This window comes from Hylobates moloch, unplaced genomic scaffold (genome assembly GCF_009828535.3).
Source record: "Hylobates moloch isolate HMO894 unplaced genomic scaffold, HMol_V3 SCAFFOLD_19, whole genome shotgun sequence".
Classification (NCBI taxonomy): domain Eukaryota; kingdom Metazoa; phylum Chordata; class Mammalia; order Primates; family Hylobatidae; genus Hylobates; species Hylobates moloch.
The window spans coordinates 26,750,942-26,772,803 of record NW_026652294.1 but is presented as its reverse complement, the minus strand read 5'-3'; the positions used below and the strand labels follow the sequence as shown (position 1 = coordinate 26,772,803).

Sequence of the window (21,862 nt, the reverse complement as noted above, 5' to 3'; positions counted from 1 at the left end):
GCTGCTCAAAATCACCAATATAAAAACATTAAAGTCCCAGCTACTTGGGGGGCTGAGGCTGGGGAATCGCCTGAACCTGGGAGGTGGAGGTTGCAGTGAGCCAAGATCGCACCACTGCATTCCAACCTGGCAACAGAGCAAGACTCCGTCTCAAAAAAATAAAATAAAATAAAATGCTGAGGTCACCCTTGAAAACATAAGGCAACAATGAAAATTCAACTTATTTCCCAAAAGGAAAACAACAATAATGAAACAGAATAAGCTACCTGAAAGAAAGCTTCCTCTTTCATTATTCTTTATCAAATTATTGTCTCTCAAATATGTCCTTTTATTTCCAGGCTTATCACCACCCTCCAACCAGGCCTCCACTGCTGCAGCAACCTTTTTTTTTTTTTTTTTTTTTGAGGGGTCTGTCGCCAGGTTGGTGCCTGCAAGCTCTGCCTCCCGGGTTCACGCCATCCTCCTGCCTCAGCCTCTCCGAGTAGCTGGGACTACAGGCGCCCGCCACCATGCCCGGCTAATTTTTTGTATTTTTTAGTAGAGACGGGGTTTCACCGTGGTCTCGATCTCCTGACCTCGTGATCCGCCCGCCTCAGCCTCCCAAAGTGCCGGGATTACAAGCGTGAGCCACCGCACCCGGCTGCAGCAACCTTTTAACTGGCTCAGGAATCCACTCCGCACACTGGTGCTCTTATCAGTGAGGATGGGCTAGTTCGTGCTGCAGTAACAAACAATCCACAAAAATCTAAGTGGCTTAAAATGTAAGTTTCTTTCTTTCTCATGCCACTTAACAGCTGTGTGGCCTTGGGTACACTACTTAACCATTCTGGCCCTCAGTCTCCTCATCTGCAACATGGGAAAGGTATCATCATTAAATGAGGTAAGAGATGAATACTCAGAACTGTGCCTAGGACACAGGACACACTCAATAAACAACTACTATTGCTGTCGTCGTTGTTATTCTTGACACCACAAATCTTGATCAGAAGCCTTCCTAGCTTCTGATCAAGGCTTCTGATCAAGATTTGGGGTATCAGAAATAATGGGATATGACTACACCCTATCATCTAGCCATCTGTCTCCCACAGTAGATCATGAGCTACTTGAGAACAAGGACTGCCTCTGACTCCACTGCTGAACTGCAGAGGTTCACAGAAAGTGGCACATGGTAAGCACTCAGAAGTTCTTGCTGCACTAAAGGGAACAATGTTGAATAATAATTACTGGTGTGTGAATAAACCCCACATGGACATACACAGAGTCCCATATTAATGAGGGAACACTCTCAGATGCATCTGGCCCACAGGAAACCTGACTAAAAGCACATGATGAAGATAGGGAATGTCATCTGTAGGTGGGAAAGATGGCTTTACAGGCCCAGAACCAAGCCACAGTGTGAGCTAGGCCACCAGTACATGGGCTACTGCTCCCAGGCAAGTCTAAGCAAACGAAAGAGGATGTTCCACATTGTGGAATTAGCACAAATCTATCTCCATGTGGGGAAAGAATGTAATTCAAGATTCCCCCTGTTCCTCCTTCCTTTCTTAGGGCCATCATTCCCTTGCCCCATGCTCTCCTGGCACACTGGCACACAACAGCCAGCATGAAAAAAACTTTCTGAGGGGATAGAGGTACTCTCTGTACCTTGACTGGGGTGGTAGTTACACAGGTGCAGACATCTGTCAAAACTTATCAGCCATTCATTAAAAATCTGTGTTTAGCTGTATATAAATTAGAAAGAGAGAGAAGCAAGTGGTGGACAGTGCTGACTGTTATATGGTCCCTTAGCTCATGCTGGCATCCCCTACAAAACTAGAGCCTTATGAAGGGCAGGGTGGCTGGGAGGGAGGAGCTGACGCAGCTCGGTAAACTGGCCTCTGGAGGACATTACGAAACCTTGCTCATCCTCGTGCGGCCTCAGCTCCCTCAGGAGGCCTTTCCTCCTGCTTCATGGCACAAGAAGAGTACGGAACCCTCACCCTGATCAGACTGCTCTAGAATCTTTTTTGTTTGTTTGTTTGACACGGAGTCTTGCTCTGTCACTCAGGCTGGAATGCAGTGATGCGATCTCGGCTCACTGCAATCTCTGCCTCCCGAGTTCAGGTGATTCTCATGCCTGAGCCTCCCGAGTAGCTGGGACTACAGGCGTGCGCCACCATGCCCGGCACTTTTTGTATTTTTAGTAGAGACAGGGTTTCACCATGTTAGCCAGGCTGGTCTTGAACTCCTGACCTCAGGTGATCCGCCCACCTCAGCCTCCCAAAGTGTTGGGATTACAGTTGTGAACCACCATGCCCGGACTCTAGAATCTTTTACTATTTAACATCGTCCTCTAAGCTTCAAGTTACTTGAGGGTGAGGACCTTTTTCTTCCCCTTCCTTCCCTCCAGCACCTCGCATAATGCTTGGCACACAGTGTGCTCTTAATCAATATTTGTTTCTCTGGCAGTAAGTTTCTAAAGTTATCTTTAAAGATATGAGATATACTGCCTTTAAATAAGAATGGTACTTCTAAGTAAGAATAATGTCTAAATTACATTAAATCTTGTTAACTCTAAAGATTTAAATCTCTTCTTTTTTGGATAGGTATGACTCCTACTGCCATGATTTATGACTCCATAAAAGCCATGTATTTACTGGGCAGAATAAATGGTAAGCTTGGTATGCATAACACAGCACTAGAATTCTTGCTGTAAAGATTACTGATGCCTCAGGCTGTTATAAACGAGATGTCACATGAAGCTATGCATCAAGAGCTTGCCCTGAAGACAAAAACATCGCATACTGCTCTATCGAGTCCACGTTCAGTTACAGCTCCTGGCGCTCTGCAGTGGCTATGTGTATGCACATGTGTGTGCACAAACACATGGCCAGTGTGTTTAAATGAACACCTGGCAACCCAAAAACAACCTCTTAAAGATAGCTGTCAGAGCATGAAACATTGTACTAACCAGGAACTTCCATGGTTGTGGATTAGCACAATAACATATCAAAGCAACCTTGAATTACGTGTGATATGCCTTAGGAAACTTCAGTTACTGATGATCAATAATTTGAATCTAATCTTTTGAACCAAAAAGAATTATGTATTTTGTTCCAAGCACAAAGTCAGTGGGTATAGCTCAAGCCATGAATATGTAATTTCCTAAAAGTAAAACTGGTTTTTCTGAGTCTTCATATTGATTCTAAATGGCTAGAGAAGCCTGCAGTAACAATGGTGGTGCTCCATGGAGGCACTGGTGGTCTGTCGAGTACCTGTGCTTTCCACACGGTGGCTCAGCTAACTCCAAACAACCCTGCAGGGAGACTGTGGCCCTGCTCCACAGCCAAGGGACACGAGCAGGGTGGACGACTCTGAGCCAAATGTCAGGCGGGAGCCCCGGAAGCTCAGGACAACGGGGGCTGGCAGGGGCGGGGTGTGGAGGCAGCACCAGGTGTCCCCTACCCACTGCATGGGGCTTCCTGATGCCACTGTTCTCGTAACAGATAGTTGCATCTGTCTCTGCCATACGTTTTGGAAGCATCAAATTTAGTTTGAATTTGTGTGTCTCATCACAAAAGCTCAACTTTTTTTCTTCTTTTACAAATTTCAAAAAAAGTAAATAGTATCTACAGCAGAGGTCCAATAAATGCCAATTTTATAAATATAAGCTAAACAAATATGACTGTTTGGAGAAAGTGTGCCAGAGTTTATTTCTCTAATAAGTCCAAGTTGAATCATGTAAGAAAAGTACTAATAGAGAATAACTCTTAAAAGAGAATCAAATATGAATGAATATAACTCTAATCACATTTTTTAATAAATGTAATTTCAAAACAATTTGACTTATAAGGTCAGCATATGAAAAATGTATTGAATCCTATGTGTATGTAAAAAAAAATTATCCTATCCATATTTACTAATACTGTACTTTTTTTTTTTCTAAAATGGCTAGAAATGATTTTTCAAGATTAAGAATAAATCTATCTTAAAGAGAATACAGAGAAAGAACCCATTTCTTTCTCCTTCCAAAGTACTGAATGAAACATCCACACCTCCCCTTGGAACATTCTCCAGAAGCCTTGAACAGGGAGCAGCGAAATCCTGAATTCCAGCCTGGGCTCCCATCTCGGAGCCTCAGGCATTTTCTGCCCCTGCTCCCAGCCAGCAGGCGCTGCTGGGCCACACTGTTAGAATCAGCTGGTATTGCTCCAGTTACACTGAAGCTCTGAGGCATTTTTGTTTTGTGTGGGGCTAGGGGAGGGAGGAGAGTGTAGCTGAAAGTCGCCAGGGTTGGAATTCCAACAGGCAAAGGACACACCCTCTCTTCGAACTGCTCCGAGGCCGCCAGTGGGATTTTTCCTGTCAACACCCCCGCCACCCGCCTCCCCATCAGACTCCCCAGTCTTCCTCCTCCACAGCCCCAGCCCCAGGCAGTCCATCCAGAGCTGCAGGTGCAGACCAAAGCCATTCCTCCACAAATAGCAGGAGGGCACAGCCACTTGGGAAAGCATCTGGAACCGTGTCTCTCATCTGGTTCTTCTCCACTCCTTCCCTCTTCCTCAGTTTCCACATGCTGATGGAGTGGGATTCACACGATGAAAACTCAACTCCAACTCCCTCTCTTGCCCCCAACTCTGACATGGAAATGATTTCATTTAAAGGTTCCTCTTGGATTTTTCCAGTGGATATATTCAATATTATCACTAAAACATGTCAAGTAAATAGCAATCAATCATTCCCAGAAAGTAGTCTCACATTAAACCAATTATTCAAATGTCTGAGAGTAATATGAGCTAAGTGCAGCTTGTAGAAGGATTTGTAACATAAGATGTACAATAATACAAAAAGTTCAACCTGAAAAGGACAATCACAACCCCCAACCCCACCCCACAGTAAACTCTGAAAGGCAGCTTCGGCTGGACTAGGAAAAGTTCAACATATTTAGCTCTTTTCTTTTCACGCAATAGTTCATTTTTCTCAAATGATTAAAGCATACATATTCTCTTGCTTAAAGTTGGTACATAATTTCCTCTAATAAATACATCTTTTTGGAAATGTCAGTCTTTCAAGGCTGTACACAGAATATTGATTACTTAAAAAGGGTCTGGGGCTGGGTGCGGTGGCTCATACCTACAATTCCAATGCTTTGGGAGGTGAGGCAGGAAGATCACTCGAGAATAGCCTAGGCAACACAGCAAGACCTCATCTCTACAAAAAATGCAAACATTAGCCAGGCATGGTGGTGGACACCTGTAGTCCAAGCTACTCAGGAGATTGAGGTGGGAGGATCCCTTGAGCCCAGGAGTTTAAGGCTACAGTGATCCCGTTCACAGCACTGCACTCCAGCCTGGGTGAGAAAGCACAACCTTGTCTCTTTAAAAAATAAAAAAAAAAGTCTAGGTAAACAAAGAGAATTCCATTTTAAACTTAATTTACGATAACATGGAAAACTCTGGCTAATGGCATCCCCAGTGGTCACCTCTCTCAAGAGACTTGGCCAAGGCCAAGTCTGTGCCAAACATGGCAGAAGGAGGTGGGTGGGCGGCTATGCAGTGGTGCAGAGCATGGGTCTGGGGCCAGGCCACCTGGGTTCTTATGTGGTTGCACCCTTGATTGGCTGTGTGTGACCTCGGGCAAGCTATTGAACCCTGATGTGCCTCAGTTCACAGATTTCTATGATGGGGATAGTATGTTCTCATCTAGGAAATATCATGAGGATGAACGCACTGATATATTTAAGGGCTCAGAAGAGTACCTGACACACAGTGAGCACTATAAAATGCTCGCCTGCATTACTGTGACTCTGGTCATTATTATTCATTTTGGAAGCAGTTTACTTTTCAAGGTCTTGAATAAGGTTCAAAATTTTATTTTGCCAATCTATATAAGAAACCAAGTTAATATTACCTTTCCCCCAAAAGACACATGGGTACTTCCAAATATACACAAATTATTACTATTAGTAGCATGAAAAACACAAACAAGATACTGATGACAGTAACCAACCCCAGAACTTAGCGCGGCTAGGAGGAGGGGAGGGGAAAGGAGCAGAGCCTGGGAGGCAGTGAGAAGGCAGAAAAGCCAGAGAACCTTCGCACCTCTTCTTGCTCCTCTTTGGTCTCTTCAGACCCCCTAATCAGAGTTTGCTCTCAGGAAAAACTAGAAATACATCCATACAAGTATGCAAAAGAAGGATGAGGGCTTAAAACATTTCCCCTCCAAGGTGTGTTTGCATTTTGACATAGATCTGAACTAAAGGAAACGAAAAGTTAAAAGTGGAATTCCTATCATGATGACAGTATCAGAAGGATAGAGGGTCATGGAGAAATCAGGCCACACCTCTGACTATCTGAATGGGCCACTGCTGCAGGATTTACAAGCACTGTGCAGGCACAGAAAGTCCTGAACAAGCGTTTGGAGGGTTGGAGATCTGCTTTAAGGGCCACATATGTGACCAGCACAGGACCACAGGTGGTACTTCTTCCCCATGCCCTGCCACCTGGCCTTCCTGAGCACCAAGATGCTGGCTTGTGAGAGAGAGCCAGTCAGTCCTGTGTGTTGAGGGACAGTCTCGCAGCTCACAGGCAGAGAAGGAACTGGCATGGACCTCATGCTTCTCATACTCTTGGCACCCCTTCATGGTGGCTGCCTGCCCAAGAGCCTGTTGCAAGGAGGGCCAAGACTTTTTTTTTTTTTTGAGACAGAGTCTCACTCTGTTGCCCAGGCTGGAGTGCAGTGGCATGATCTCAGCTCACTGCAACCTCTGCCTCCAGAGTTCAAGCGATCCTCCTGCCTCAGCCTCCCAAGTAGCTGGGACTACAAGCATGTGCCACCATATCTGGCTAATTTTTTTGTATTTTAAGTAGAGTCAGGGTTTTACCATGTTGGTCAGACTGGTCTCGAACTCCTGACCTCAGGTGATCCACTGGCCTCGGCCTCCCAAAGTGCTGGGATTACAGGCTTGCAGGACTATTGAGACAGCACTCCCACCACTGAGTGGCTTTGAGGAGGCCTTTCCTGCACATTTAACTTAGAGAGGCAGAATGACACAGTAAGCACAGGCTCCGAAGAGGATGAGATAAAACAAAACACACCTCTGAAACATCCCACTCAAGCCCATGCAGGAGGCATTCATGGAAGGTCACTGTGACTGCTGTCATCAATAGTAATTTAATCCTTACAACAAATGTATGAGGGAAGTAAAATCATCTCTACTTTACAGATGAAGAAAGGGAGACTCACAAATTAAGTCAACATGTGAGGTGTTGCCTGGGTAGAAAGCAAGAACTTCTAGAATGTAAACCGTTTTTTCCCCTGAATCAAAATTTCCCATGCACCATGAAGGTACGTGTGCCAAGCTGCTGAAGCCCACCTCCGTGGGTTGTCTCTCAGCAGCTCCTGCTTAGCTGACAGGACTCACTTTTGCACTTAACCCCATAAGGCTCAGGAACCCAGGTTGCGTCCTGCCACTGGGCACTGTGAGTATCATTCTCAGAGGCCAGGAATAAAACCCAGAGAGGCAGACAAGAGTGGAGGCATCCAGGATCCAACTAGGACAAGGTTCCTGGAGGCTAGAGTTTTAAGGACTGCAAACAAGTAGGTGGCTCTGGGCTTACAAAGGGCAGAGACAGGGAATGAAAAACTCTAGTCTAGGATGGGACCCCATCACAGGCTGCCACTTCATAAAAATCTCTGTGTACCAGTTAAAAAGGTTTTGGGTTGCTCAGACATCTCAGTGGGGGACCAGGAAGACCATTATCACAGGCAGCTACTGCATCCAGGGTCACATTGTCAGTGTGGTACTAGAATTCCAAGTCAAGAAATTATATTAATATAAAAACCGAGATGGGCGCAGTGGCTCACACCTGTAATCCCAGCACTTTGGGAGGCTGGAGCGGGTAGACTGCCTGAAGTCAGGAGTTCAAGACCAGCCTGGCCAACATAGTGAAACCCCATCTCTACTAAAAATACAAAAAATTAGCTGGTTGTGGTGGTGCGCACCTGTAATCCCAGCTACTAGGAAGGCCGAGGCAAGAGAATCGCTTAATCCCGGGAGGCGGAGGTTGCAGCGAGCCGAGATTACACCATAGCACTCCAGCCTGGGCAAGAGCGAGACTCCATCTCAAAAAAAAAAAAAAAAAAAAAAAAAGTGGTAAGAGGTGAGTGGACCCTCTAGGACCCAAGGAGACGAAAACAAAAGCAAATCACTCTGTGAATACAAGTCCACAGCCAGGACCTATGGAACTTCTGCAGAAAAAGGTTTCTCCTAAGAAGATGAGATCAAGTTAAAAGACAGAAAAGAAAATTACTGGGAGAAGAAACCGTGGGTGGGGAGGAGGAGGGGAGGGGTTAAGGGAAAAGGGAAATGAGAGAGAACAAATGAGAAAAACTGTACCCTAAAAACTAGAAATAAAAACAATCTCCAAGAGAAAATAAGTGTCTTAAATGACTCAAGACAAAGATGGACAACACAATAAAAAAGTAAGTTGATCAGCCAGGCACAGTGGCTCACGCCTGTAATCCCAGCACTTTGGGAGGCCGAGGTGGGCGGATTACCTGAGGTTGGGAGTTCAAGACCACCCTGACCAAAATGGGGGAACCCCATCTCTACTAAAAATACAAAAATTAGCTGGGCATGGTGGCACATGCCTGTAATCCCAGCTACTCGGGAGGCTAAAGAAGAAGAATCGCTTGAACCTGGGAGGCAGGGGTTGCGTTGAGATCGCGCCATTGCACTCCAGCCTTGGCAACAACAGCAAAACTCCGTCTCAAAAAAAAAAAAAAAAAAAGAAGTGGATCTGAAAAAAAAATACAAAATAATTCTCAGAAATGAGAGCTACAATAAGGAATCTACTAAGGCTGAAACTGGCCTAACCCTTAGCTCCCACAGTGAGTGCAGAGCCCATCGTGCAGCCAGCGGGCCAGCTCTCTGGCACAGTCCCAGTCCCAGCCCCAGCCCCAACCCCTCAGGTGCCACTGGGTCCTGCACTGTCCCACACACCTGCTCACCCACAGCCTGCAAGGCTGACCCACTCCTCTAACTGCCTAACTCTTTCTCATTCATCCTTCAAGGCCTGGATCCGGGAGGTTCTTCCTGAAGTTCCAAGTAGAGCCATTTATACCAAGCACTTAGGTACTTTTCTACTGGCTCTCAATCCTGTCACACACCACTTATTCTATGATACTGAGATGATAGTTTCTACATCTGTCTCCTTCTTTACACTGTGAATTCCTCGAGAGAACACTAGGCCAAATCCATTTCTGCATTCCCAGTGTCTAGAATACTGGCTGGTACACAGCATATGGCAAACACATACTTGTTGAATTGAACTACAAGCTCTTACCACTATGCCAAAATAGCACATTCATTTCTATTTGGAGTAAAAAATATTCCCAACTTTAACTGCAATATAGCAGTAGGTTTGAATTCAAACTAAAATCCACAGCCTGAAACTAAGTATCATTTTTGTTCTATTAGAATATGATGGGTATGAAATTAAATTCTACCTGAATAAGATAAGCAATCAGCTTTTAAAACATGGGGGTGGGGGGAGTCAGACAATGCCTTCAAGCACTGATGGGAAAAAAGTTTTTTATAGGAACATAACTTTGATCCTCTTAATTTTCAGCTGCTGCCAGGAAAAAAAAAAAAAACTAAATATGCTAAAGATCAAAACTGTTTTAGATGTGAGACAGACATTTCCATCTTATTATTATTATTATTATTATTATTAGAAAAAGGTAGAGCTACTTTCCAACATTTGAAATAAGAACACTTTTCTCATTTAACCAAGGAAATGAAGCCTGGGGAGATACATAGACTGTTCACAGTCAGATTTTCATTAGATTGAGATATGTCATAGAAATCTTGAACATTCAAGCACTCAGTAAGAGCTGATGTACCCAAGTCAGAACACCTGACAACAGAAAGGAAATTCAAATTCCTATTCCTTTAAAGGGGAAAAAACACATATAACACAGTGGAAGAATGATCTTTATATTCCCATCTCTCTGTCTGTCTCTATCTCTCTCTCTCTCAAAAACACACAAACCCTATCACCACCAGCCCAGCTATTAATTATCTCAGTTAGCAAAATTCTCCAGATCCAATGCTAATGTTTTACTTTTAAAAATCTTTCAACTGAAAGTATAACTGAAATTGTCATTGCTAAAGCCCCCAGATCTTGGCCAAAGAAGGGTTAAGAGATGTACAAAGTATAAAAGAAGAACAAAGAGGCTGGGCATGGTGGCTCACACCTGTAATCCCAGCACTTTGGGAGGCCGCTGCAGGTGGATCACTTGAGGTCAGGAATTCAAGACCAGCCTGGGCAACATGGTGAAACCCCATCTCTACTAAAAATACAATAATTAGCCAGGCATGGTGGCACATGCCTGTAATCGCAGCTACTCAGGAGGCTGAGGCAGGAGAATCGCTTGAACTCAGGAGGCAGAGGTTGCAGTGAGCTGAGATCACACCACTGCACTCCAGCCTGAGCAACAAAGCAAGACTCCATCTCAAAAATAAAACAGGAAAGTAGAAGAAAGAAAGAATTACTACAATCACTAATGAACGGAGCATGTTCTCTTCTTATGGAGAAAAACAGGAGTTCTAGACAGGTACCCCTCTCTTTTCTAACAGCACCTTGTTGTTATTAAAGTAATTCGTGTTCACTGTAAGGATCACAAAAAGTACACAGAAAAAAAAAAAAGAACCAATCTTTAATGCTCTCAGCCAGAGAGAATTGCTATTAATATTGTACTGTATTTCTTTCGGGTCATTTGGTCATGCACATATGTATTTGTGTACCTTAAATATACATATAACATAGATATGAAACATACACAAGTAGGGACTTATTAGGCACAGGGCTGTCTCCCGCTTCAAATTCCCACTTACTATGACATCATGAGCGCTATAACAATACACTAAATACACTCTGAAAACATGATTTTTATTGGATGCATAACATTTAACTACAATTTATTAAAAACCCATTTTCCACCTATGGGAAAAGTAGACTGTTCTTAATATCAATAGTGCTGAAATAAGCATAATTATAAATGTATCTGATCCTAAGTGCTTATTATGTCTTCTATTAATTATCTAACTTACTCTTCACAACCCTATGCCATAAATGCTAACATTATTTCATATTTGGTTGAGTAAACTGAGTCACAGAGAGGCTAAATAACTTACTAAAGGTTACCAGCTATTATTTAGAAGAATCCAGGTTTCAATGCAGGTAGGCTGGCTCCAGAGCCAGAGCTCCTCATTTATTTGTGGTCAGATCTATGATAATCTTCATTGTTTCTAATCCATAAAATATAGTGCCTTATTCTGAAAAATGAATTAAATATTATTCTGGTGTTTGTTACAGGTGAGCCTAGCTTCCTCCCAGTAGTTAGCCGGTTATTCTTGGTTCCCCTTTTACATAAGCTTTCCTTTACTCCCCGGGTTGTTGGATTATCCTTATCACATGGTAAATTCGTGTAACTTCTCCTGGGTCTGTTTGGAAACTATGTCCGCCTCCACTAACCTATAAACTTTTGTAAATTGTTTTGATTATTTTAGCCTTAAAGTATATTTTAATATTGATATGACAATTCCTCAATTATTTTCATTTTATAGTCAAAATTATGGCTTATTTTTCACAGTGGGATTTTAATTGGTCTAGTAATAAAAATGAGTTTAAAAATAACTAACATCTTTCCCATATTCCATACTTCCATACAGGAACAAGGTACAGCTCTCAGTTTATACAGCTGGTTTTCCCCTCACCTAAGTCTCAGATATTCTTCTTTTGGATACTGTGAAATAATTGTTTTTACTGTTAAACACAAACCCATTTAAAATCACTGTTGTCGGCCGGGTGTGGTGACTCATACCTGTAATCCTAGCACTTTGGGAGGACAAGGTAAACAGATTGCTCAAGCTCAGGAGTTCAAGACCAGCCTGGGCAACATGGCAAAATCCCGCCTCTACAAAAAAAAAAATACAAAAATTGGCCAGGTGTGGTGACACACCTCTAGTACCAGCTACTTGGGTGGCTGAGGCGGGAGGATCACTTGAGCACAGAACTGCGGTGAGCTGTGATCACACCACTGCACTCCAGCCTGGGTGACAAAAGCAAGACCCTGTCTCAAAAATAAAATTAAATTAAAATGTCTGTTATCTAAAAATTGATCATATGGCATAACTAAAGAAAACTGAGTAGCAGTTAGGAAAACTGGATTCACGACTTTTACAAACTGCGGAATCATCATGGGCAGCACATTACTTCCCCAATGTCTCCCTTTCTATGTCTACAGTATGGGGTAAATTATGCTTCTCGGAAATATGCATGTGCCTGAAATGTAGCCCTCAACATGAACCTTAAAGAAACCATATTCAGGCCAGGCAAGGTGACTCAAACCTGTAATCCGAGCACTTTGGGAGGTCAAGGAAGGAGGACTGCCTGAGGCCAGGAGTTTGAGACCAGCCTGGGCAACACAGTGAGACCCTGTTTTTCTACCAGAAAAATTTTTTTAGTAGTCGGGCATGGTGGCACATGCCTGCAGTCCCAGTTATGTGGGAGGCTGAGGTAGGAGAATCGTTTGAGCCCATGAGTTCAAGGCTAAAATGAGCTATAATCACACCACTGCACTCCAGCCTGAGCAACAGAGCAAGACGCCACCTCTTAAAAAAGAAAAAAAGAAAGGGAAAGAAAAAAGAAACTACATTTACGAAAACACTAGACATTAGACGATAATGAAAAAAGTTCAGTAAGAATTGTGGAAACAGCTATAATACAATGCCCTGCCACCTCAAGGAGTCACACAAATTTGGTCATAGATTTCAAAGGACCAGTCTCAACCAACTCCTTTTGTGGTGACAGTGGAAGCAGTGGATGGTAACAGGAAAAGTATGGGCTCTGGAGTCAGAATTTGGCCTGCTATCACTCCAAGCAAGTAACTACTCTAAGCTTGACTCACCAGTAAAGCAAGGGAAGTCATCCAGCGTCCATTAATTTCACTACACTATGTACCCAGTGTTACGGCAGGTGTTAAGCCAAATATGATGTGTCTGCCTTCAAGGCACTTAAAGCCTAGGGAGGAATATGTGGTGGTAGGAATTCCATGATGAAGCACAGGTCAAGGGCCTGGAGCCTAGTTAGTTTGCAATAGTAATGGTGATCAACAATAGTACGCTGTTACGTTGCGATTATATAATTAGTATCATTCTTCTTTTTAAATAATGTTATGCATTTCCTAGAAAAGAATAAGTCAATTATTGTACAACAAGACACAGAAAAGGGGTTTTTGGAGTCAAATGGTAGACCATCCTTTAAGTCTTTAAAAAAAAATTTTACAGCTGCAACAAACTAAACCATGATAGGTTTCCTCTAGATAGGAATTTTAATTTCATTTACTGTTACAGGAACTGTAAGTTCAGGAAACTAATGGTGACAGTTTGATTTATGAATTTTGACATATTTCTTGAACTGGGATTACATTACAAAGAAGTGGAATTCTAAGCAAGCCAGATCTTGCCTATACATTCAATCTTCAAATCAATAAGCTGAGATTTGGTGCAACTTGCTTCTGACAAGAGGAAAAACACACAATCCAATTGAGGTAAGACATATGCCCTGTAATTTAAAAGTTCCTTAACATACTTTCAGAATTGAGCTAGAACAGATTTTGGAATTCACGCAGAAAACACTTCAGCTCTTTACTAGATAATAACATAAGAGAAATTCAAGTCAGAAAGCATTTATGACAAGAATCAAAATTACTCTCATCCTAAAGAAAGTTCTCACATTTGTTTTCATTTTACTTCCTCCATAAAGCCCCATCTATTAGAAAAAGTAATATATACAGAATACAGAATATGAGGATTACTTTGAATTTTGCAAATCCTTGTGAAATGTTGTCTACAAATTTCTATGTAAATACATACAATGGAGAGACACTGGAATGAACTAGATCTTTTCAATTCCAGAGGGACTGGTAGGGAGGGGAAGAGGAGGGACACGCAAGTATTATAGTTAGAGACATAAGGCAATCTGTTATATACTTACCTTTTTTTTTTTTTAAGACAGAGTCTCGCTCTGTTGCCCAGGCTAGAGTGCAGTGGCACGATCACGGCTCCCTGTAGCCTCGACCTACTGGGCTTAATCAACCGTCCCACCTCACCCCCCAAGCACCTGGGAGGACTGGCTAATTTTTTAATTTTTTTAGAGGAAGGGTCTTATTACGTTGCCCACGCTGGTCTCAAACTCCTGCGCTCAGGCGATCCTCCTGCCTTGGCCCCCAAAGTAACTGGAAATACCGGCTATTTATTTTATTTTTTTAGAGACGGGAGGTCTTACTATGTTGCCCAGGCTGGTCTCAAACTCCTGGGCTCAAGTGATCCTCCTGCCTCGGCTTCCAAAAGTACTAGGATTACAGACATGAGATACTTCCTGTACATGATCACATTTAATCCTCCCAACCCCACAAGGAAGTGTAACTGCTCCTATTTTATACATGAAGAAGCTGAGATTCAGAAAGGTTAAGACACTTGTCCAAATTTAAACAGTTAATAGATGGTCAACTAAGAGGCAACTCTGAGTTTACTGAACTCTAAAGTCTCATAAGCTCTCTGCCTGCTGTAAGGTTCCTCTATGAACAGCACACATGTGGATCCAATGTTACAAGCCAAGCAACGACAGAAAAGTCAGTGACAGGAGAACCCACTGCTCAGACATTTTCTGTTCCTTTTTTTTAAAACAGGGTCTTGCACCCTCACCGAGGCTAGAACGCAGTGGCACAATCACGGTGCACTGCAGCCTTGACCTCCTGGGCTCAAGCAATCCTCCTACCTTAGTCTCCCAAATAGCTGGGACTACAGACATGCACCAACATATTCAGCTAATTTTTAAATATTTTGTAGAGATGGAGTCTTACTATGTTGTCTGGCTGGTCTCCAACTTCTGAGCTCTAACAATCTCCCGCCTCAGCCTTCCAATGTGCTTGCTGGGTTTACAAGCATGAGCCACTGCACCCGGCCCCCCAGACATTTTCAATAGCCTGCCTGGAATTCCCCAATTAGACAGGCGGAGAGTTAGGTTGCTATAAAGAAGGAAAAACATATATCTGGGAAAGAGAGTGAATTAAGCCATTATCATCCAGAAAGACCTTGGGAGATGGGTTTCATGAAAGACAAAACATCAAGGGAGGAGCAAGGACAAAATTGGTGGTAACGGTGGTATAACTAAGAAGGGATGGAGGTTGCTAAAGTAAAATTGAGTGATACCCAAATCAAATGTTTCATACGTCACAGTTCTGCTGGTGATCAGTTTATGTATGTGTATCACACTAAACACTTATTAAGTAAAACCAAAAACAACAGCACACGTATACTGAAATATGCATCAGAATCAACAACCCATAACTTATTTACCCACAGAAACTGATTATAGGTAGAGTATAAGTCAGAAGGTGAGTAGAGGGCAGAAGAGTATAGTGAGGAGTGTAGAAGAGAAAGTGTTTCTGCACAGGTCAACAGGGTACCTGTGACCTTGAGTTCTGAAGGCCAAGTTAAGGTCACTCAGGGAAAGTATGAAGGTTGGGAAGTCCACACAGTGCTAGTATAGGCTGAGAATATAGAAGCTGGCCCTGCCTGAGCACCAAGGGCCATGTCACCCTGGCCTATTTTACAGTTGCAAAAAGAAAAACACTAGCACATATTAGTTAAGTATTTATTTATTTCTCTGCAGAGCAATCACTCGATCACTTATCCGAGTAACTGACAAGTCAGCCAGTACTGATGTACAAAACAGGTACTAATCCTCATTAAAGGCAACGACCTAAATAAAATCATTAGGAAATAGCCATCGATTTTTTTTTCAGTTTCATGATTTAACAGACAAATATGCTGCTTGAAAACATTTCAGACAGGAGGAAATAATAAAGGAGTTAATAATTTGCTTGTTCTTGGCTCCTTGCAACTAGATACAAAAAGGGTGGAAAATAGTACGCCCCACCAAAAAACCCACTAAAAATTGATCATGTTATGAATGTTTTAACAACTGTAAATTCAGTCTTAAATTTTATTTAAGATTAATGAAAAAACTGCATTCAGATCTACAAAGCCTAAACCTGGGATTTAAAAAATATTTTTTAATTACTTGCAAATATTATACAATACAGATGTTCTTACAATCTAAAATATATATGATTTGGATCAAATAAAACTATGGCAATTTACAGTAAATTAGAATATATTCAAACATAAAAAAAGACTTTCAAAAATAATTACAGAACTCAGAATTTAGAGGAACATTAATTTTCATTTGAAAAGTTATTTATTTTTACTAGTCTTTGTAAATATAGTCAGAAAATTGTATAGTAATATTTACACTCCTTGAACAGAACTGTGTCTTATTTGCTGTATATCTTCAGAACCTAAAAGTGTACTTGATATGTAGTAAACATTCAACATTCAATTTATTTTACAAATAAATGGTCATTCAAGAAAAATTAGAAAAATTTACTGAATGCCTACTATGTGCCAGGTACAACTTAGACGCTGGGAGTAACATGATGAGCAACACAAAGTTAATGAAAAATGTATTACAAAGATTATTTTATGTACATAAATGAACCTGCCTTCAAAACTGAGAACTGAAGGGGCCAAATAAAGTTTGTCTTTACATGTTGAACTTTTTCATATAGTACAGACTTACTTTAAAATTAAGGTATGCTTGTAGTAAAAGATTTATAGGCACATATATTTGACATGGGATCATCAAGTATGTGACTGCTGGAAATATTTTATATCAGGGAGGAGGAAGGAGGAGGAGAAGAAACTGAACAGCATTTCCACAACCTTTAGCAGAACGGACATATGGCCCATCCTAGTCAATACAATTTCCTTGGTGGGCGGAAGGTAAACTAGATCATCTGTCTGTCCGATTTGAAAAAGGCACTTAGCTTTATGAAATAAACATATTTGATTTTTCTTCTAATAAAGATTCACTTAAAGAGGTTATGACAATAGTGAAGAAAAGAAGAATAGGGAAGAAAAAAGTAAACCATACATTCCTTATTCTAAAAAAGAAGAAGCTGAAGAATGCTTTCTTCATGTTTATAGCATTAGTATCTTTGCGCTTCTTACGATAGAAACCAAAACAGAATCTCCATTTACGTCCACAAAAGTTTAGAAGTAAACTACTCACTACAGTTATTAGCAAGGAAATACTACACAAGTCGAGAACAAAAAAACAAGGTAAGAATAGAAGTCAGTAAGGATTTGACACCTCCCTACCATGACAAGGTAAAGGGAAGTCTAGCAATTCCTTTACAATTCAGGAAACACTACATCTATCACGTGTACAGACTTAAGCATTAAAGACTCATGAGAATTTGGGATAAAATACATTTCTGTGCAGATTTTCGATCTGAGGTGAGGTACCTTGATTCTCTTAAATCTTGCCCAAAGACAAGTATCTCAAAGAAAGATGACCATCCTTCCAATTGATACCATGCTCCTGGCAGTCCAGTGCCTGTCCTTAGAGAGAAATGCTCCTGGCACAGCCAGCCCAGAGGACACATCACCCCCCTGTTCCTCTCTGACAGGCCTCACCACATGGACTTTTGCTACAGCTCCTAGTGCACATGTGTCATTCCACCACTAAAGTGACTGTCTTCTCCAGAGCATGCAGCACTCGGCAATTCTCACTCAGCAAGTGCTAGCTGAGTTAAATCACACTTGGTCTCTGGGCCTTGGTTTCTTCATTTAGAAAATGATGGTGGAAATATCTTTTCAGCCCTTTCCACAGAGGTATCATAAGGCTCCAACAAACTAAAACAGATGAAAAGAGCTCTGGAAAATGGAAAGGGCCACACAAGTGTAAGGGGCCATCTAGCAGGTGGGCACCATACTCACTGCAATGGATGAAGTTACACAGACAACACAGACACAGTTGGGCTTGAAAGAGTCTTGCTCAAAATTCAGAGGAATCAGGCAGTACACAAAGATTTTAGGAAAATTTGTGTCATGAGCAGTTTTGAGATTCTGATTCAAAGAGGCAAGCATGGTCCCCAGATGATGCCAGAATGGAAGCTTCACAGAAGATATTAATACCTTGCCTGAATTACCCATCAAAGGATCCCCAAGCTGGCAAACATTCATATTTGACGAATGGGTGAATCAGAAACAAGGATGAGAGGACCCCCAGAGCTCCAGACTTCAATCAGGAGGGAGTCTAAGGGTTCTGGCTGGCCTATGAGACCCAGATTGACCAGCCTCCAGCCTGAAGTCCTTCAGGAAGTCTATTTTAAACCCTTTTCTCCAACCTTTTGGAAAGTTCTCACCATGGGGCAGGGAAGTGAGCATAGGCCTGGGAACTCAATAGGCAAACAAATCCAAATTCTACCCTGGGCTCTGCACCTCACTAGCTGGATGGCCTCTCTTTAAAATGTGGTTACCAGAACCTGCTTTGCAAGGCTCATGCAAAGATTAAAGTTGATAATACATGTAATTCACTAAGCACAATGCAAGGACATAGTAAACACTAAACAATAAGTCATCAGTCCCTTTTGTCTTCTGGGCAAAGGAGGAACCCAAATTAGGCTAGATGATACGAAATCCCTCCCAACTCAGATCTTTAGTCTTAGAGCAGAGACAGAGCCAAATTTCCCTTAAAGCCCTAGCTGGGTTAGAAGTGAGACAATCCATCAAGACAAAACACTGAGAATTACTGGTCCCATGATAAAGACCTGCTACATAACCATCCATTCCATTTTCCCAAAACTATAACCAAAGTCATCTGAGTGCGAGTGAACTCCATCCCTTGAGGCAACAATGAGCAAGGCAAATATCTGTAACACCCGGCTGGAACCAGGATTTGGCTACAAGAATAAAGAAGACTCTAGCACATCCAGAATAAGATTTCGGTGTTGTGCTGGTCTTTGGAAGGAGGAAAAAATCCCAGAGGTAATGCTTTCAGGTTCAGGCCTTTTGTTGACACATGTAAGAAACTGAGAGAAACAGAGGGCATTTGAGTTGATACTCAAAGAATGAACTCCTTCATACCCTCTAAACTGTTTGCTGAGAAATCAGCAGTGCTATTAGCAACTGCACAAGTGACAGGACACACCATGGACTTCCTGTGCGCCCCAGTGACCTCTGCACAGCAGCACTTGGGCACACTCCATATTTACTTATGGTGCAATCTGATCCTGACTTCAGTGAGTTATTTCACAAGCCTTTTAAGGGTTACTACATTTTGTTCCTATAAGAGGCCAGTCCAAATTAGCAACAAAAGAATAGTTAAACACAAGAAAAACCACCTCTTTTGTGCTCAGGAAAGGCAGTCCTGGTCTTTAAAAAGGTAAAGTGCTTTATTCTCTATCAACTTTCTTTTGCAAAAATCAGTCCAGTAATTTCCCAAGGGGGAATTAGTAGTCTCACTCTCCTGGAGATGAGGATTGCCAAAATGGTGCGCCCATATACTAAAAGTGCAAGTTGTCTAGCGTTTGGTTCTGTGCCATGTCTCACAGGAATTATTCCAGTTATCAACGGCTACATAACAAATTACCCCAACATTTAGCATCTTAAAGTGGCCATTTTATTTTCAATCTTCCCTGCCTTTGTTTTTCAGACTAGATGATTTCTAGTGATGTATCTTAAAGTGTACTGGCTCTTTCCTCTGTGATCTTTCTTGAGGTTAAGCACATTCGGTATTTTTTATTTATTTATTTTAGATACTATATTTTTCAGTTCTAGAATTTCCATTTGGTTCTTTTTTATAGTTTCTATTTCTGAGACATCCTATCTTTTCACTCCTAAGAAGCGTATTTCCTTTACATCCTTGAGCACGGTTACATTTGGTACTTTAAAATCCTTGTCTGCTAAGCCCAGTATCTGTGTCCTCTCACAGTCAGTCTCTGCTGATCATCTTTTCAATTGAGAACAGGTCACATTTTCCTGAACGTCAAGTAACTGTAAACTGTATCCTGGACATTAAAGGATACATTATGCTGTGGCAATTCCGGATTATATTATATTCCTCTAAAGAGTGTTGATTTTTTTTTTAGAGGGCAATTATCAATTATCTACAGTGTAAGCTGGACTTAATACTATAAACTCTAAGGTGGGAGCTCAAATCTCAATACAATTATTTCATCCTTAGCTTAGCTGCTTGGAGCCTGCCCCACGTGTGATTCAGGCATTAGCAGAGATTTAGGTAGCTGATACCCAGAGTTTGGGGTCTGTTTTCTACTTTCCACAATTCCCCCCTCACTTTCCAATGCTATGGTTGCCCTCAAACTGTTCTTTGATTCTTCAAGCTAGAAAGACGGAAGATTTTGTAACTTGACTTTTCACTGCCCTGCATGCCACACACTGTGTCATTCCCTTCTTCCAAGTGTCAATTTCACTCCAGAATCTGCCCGTTTGTGTCAAATTCGAGTGTCTTCACATGGCTATTTTTTGTCCAAAGTTTCTAATTGCTATTTGAAGAAGGATCAGTCCAACAGTAACTGACTGGGCTACTAACAGAAGCAGGACCTACATCACTTATTTATTTTTTCCTATTTTTTACTTTTTCTCATAATACTATGGGTCATAAATTCAGGAAGGACTTTGCCCAGTAGGGGGGCCCTGATCTATGTGGCATCAGCTGGGCAAGTAAGAAACTGAGGATGGATCCACTCCCAAGATGGTTTCTTGCACACATCTCATGCCTTGGTGTTCCTTCACTAGACTTTTCCTCTCTCCTCATTGTATCTTATCTTCCAGGGCTTTTCCATGTGTATTCAGCAACTCACAGCAAGGTGATCTCTGGGAATCTATACTTCTTACATAGTGACTGGCTTCTAAGAAGTCAGAAGTAGAATCAGCTAGACCAGTTAAGGGCTACGATAGAAATGGTATAGGATCACATATTTGATTGCTCACAGCAGCCACAGGGCCTGCCCAGATTCAAGTGGATGGAGAAATAGATGCCAACCCTTGACAGGGGAGTGGCAAAGTCATACTGCAGACACACATGTACAATGCAAGACATTCTGCCACCATCTTAGAAAAATATAATCTGGCACAAATTTGATTAATATTTAACTAAGCAAATCAAATGCCACCTGGAGTAAAACTCCAGAAAAATACAGAAAGGCGAGATCAATCTGAAGCATGTGGTCCAATTGCCCTGAGATCTTTCTTACCATTCTCTCACATTCTCAGTATAACTACCTTCAAGCTGTTCTGCACATAAGAGGTTTCTAAAAGCAGCCTACTAGGTCCTCAAAGACTTCATACTTAAATATTATATTCCTTTTATATCCATTTTAAAACGTCTAGAAGAAAAGGCTTATGATGCTATCGTCCATAAACATAGGATATAGATCTAAGCTTTGTTTGTTCTTAAGAAAATAGGCAATAATAACTAGTGTTTATTAGGTATCTACTGTGTGTTAGAAATTTGTCTAGGCTCCAAAGAGCCTATATGTTAACATATACATATATATATACACACACACACATATGTGTGTGTGTGTGTGTGTGTGTATTCATATATAATATATATCTCTCTATCCAAGCTACTTTCTAAGCACCTCAGGCTTTCACTCCAAAAGAGTGAATATCTTCCAAAGACTATATTCTAAATGAAGCCATACATGTATAATACATACCAAGAAATCCTCTTACCTTGTCTTGGTTATCTTTATTCTTGTAACACAGATTTCCAATCAGACGAATGAGATGAGACTTAAACCCCTCGGCCACATTGGAGATGTCACCTTCTGCTCTCACGCAACCACAATTACTGAAGATGTTTGTGGTTTCTTTTCCAGCTACATGAATCACCCGTAAAAGATCTATAACCAAAAGAGTAAACTTCATTTTCCACAGAAA

The 21,862-nt window shown here is 41.7% G+C and overlaps 1 protein-coding gene across 2 annotated transcripts in view; it reads right to left on the bottom strand.

Annotated features, from left to right (window-relative positions):
- Positions 1–21,862, bottom strand: part of ATXN10 (ataxin 10) — a 174,671-nt gene that overhangs the window by 87,513 nt on the left and 65,296 nt on the right. For both annotated transcript variants that reach the window (XM_058431991.1, XM_032139168.2), the window contains one exon: positions 21,656–21,825. In XM_058431991.1, coding sequence (XP_058287974.1) covers positions 21,656–21,825 — 170 coding nt within the window. The remainder of the gene's footprint in view (positions 1–21,655; positions 21,826–21,862) is intronic.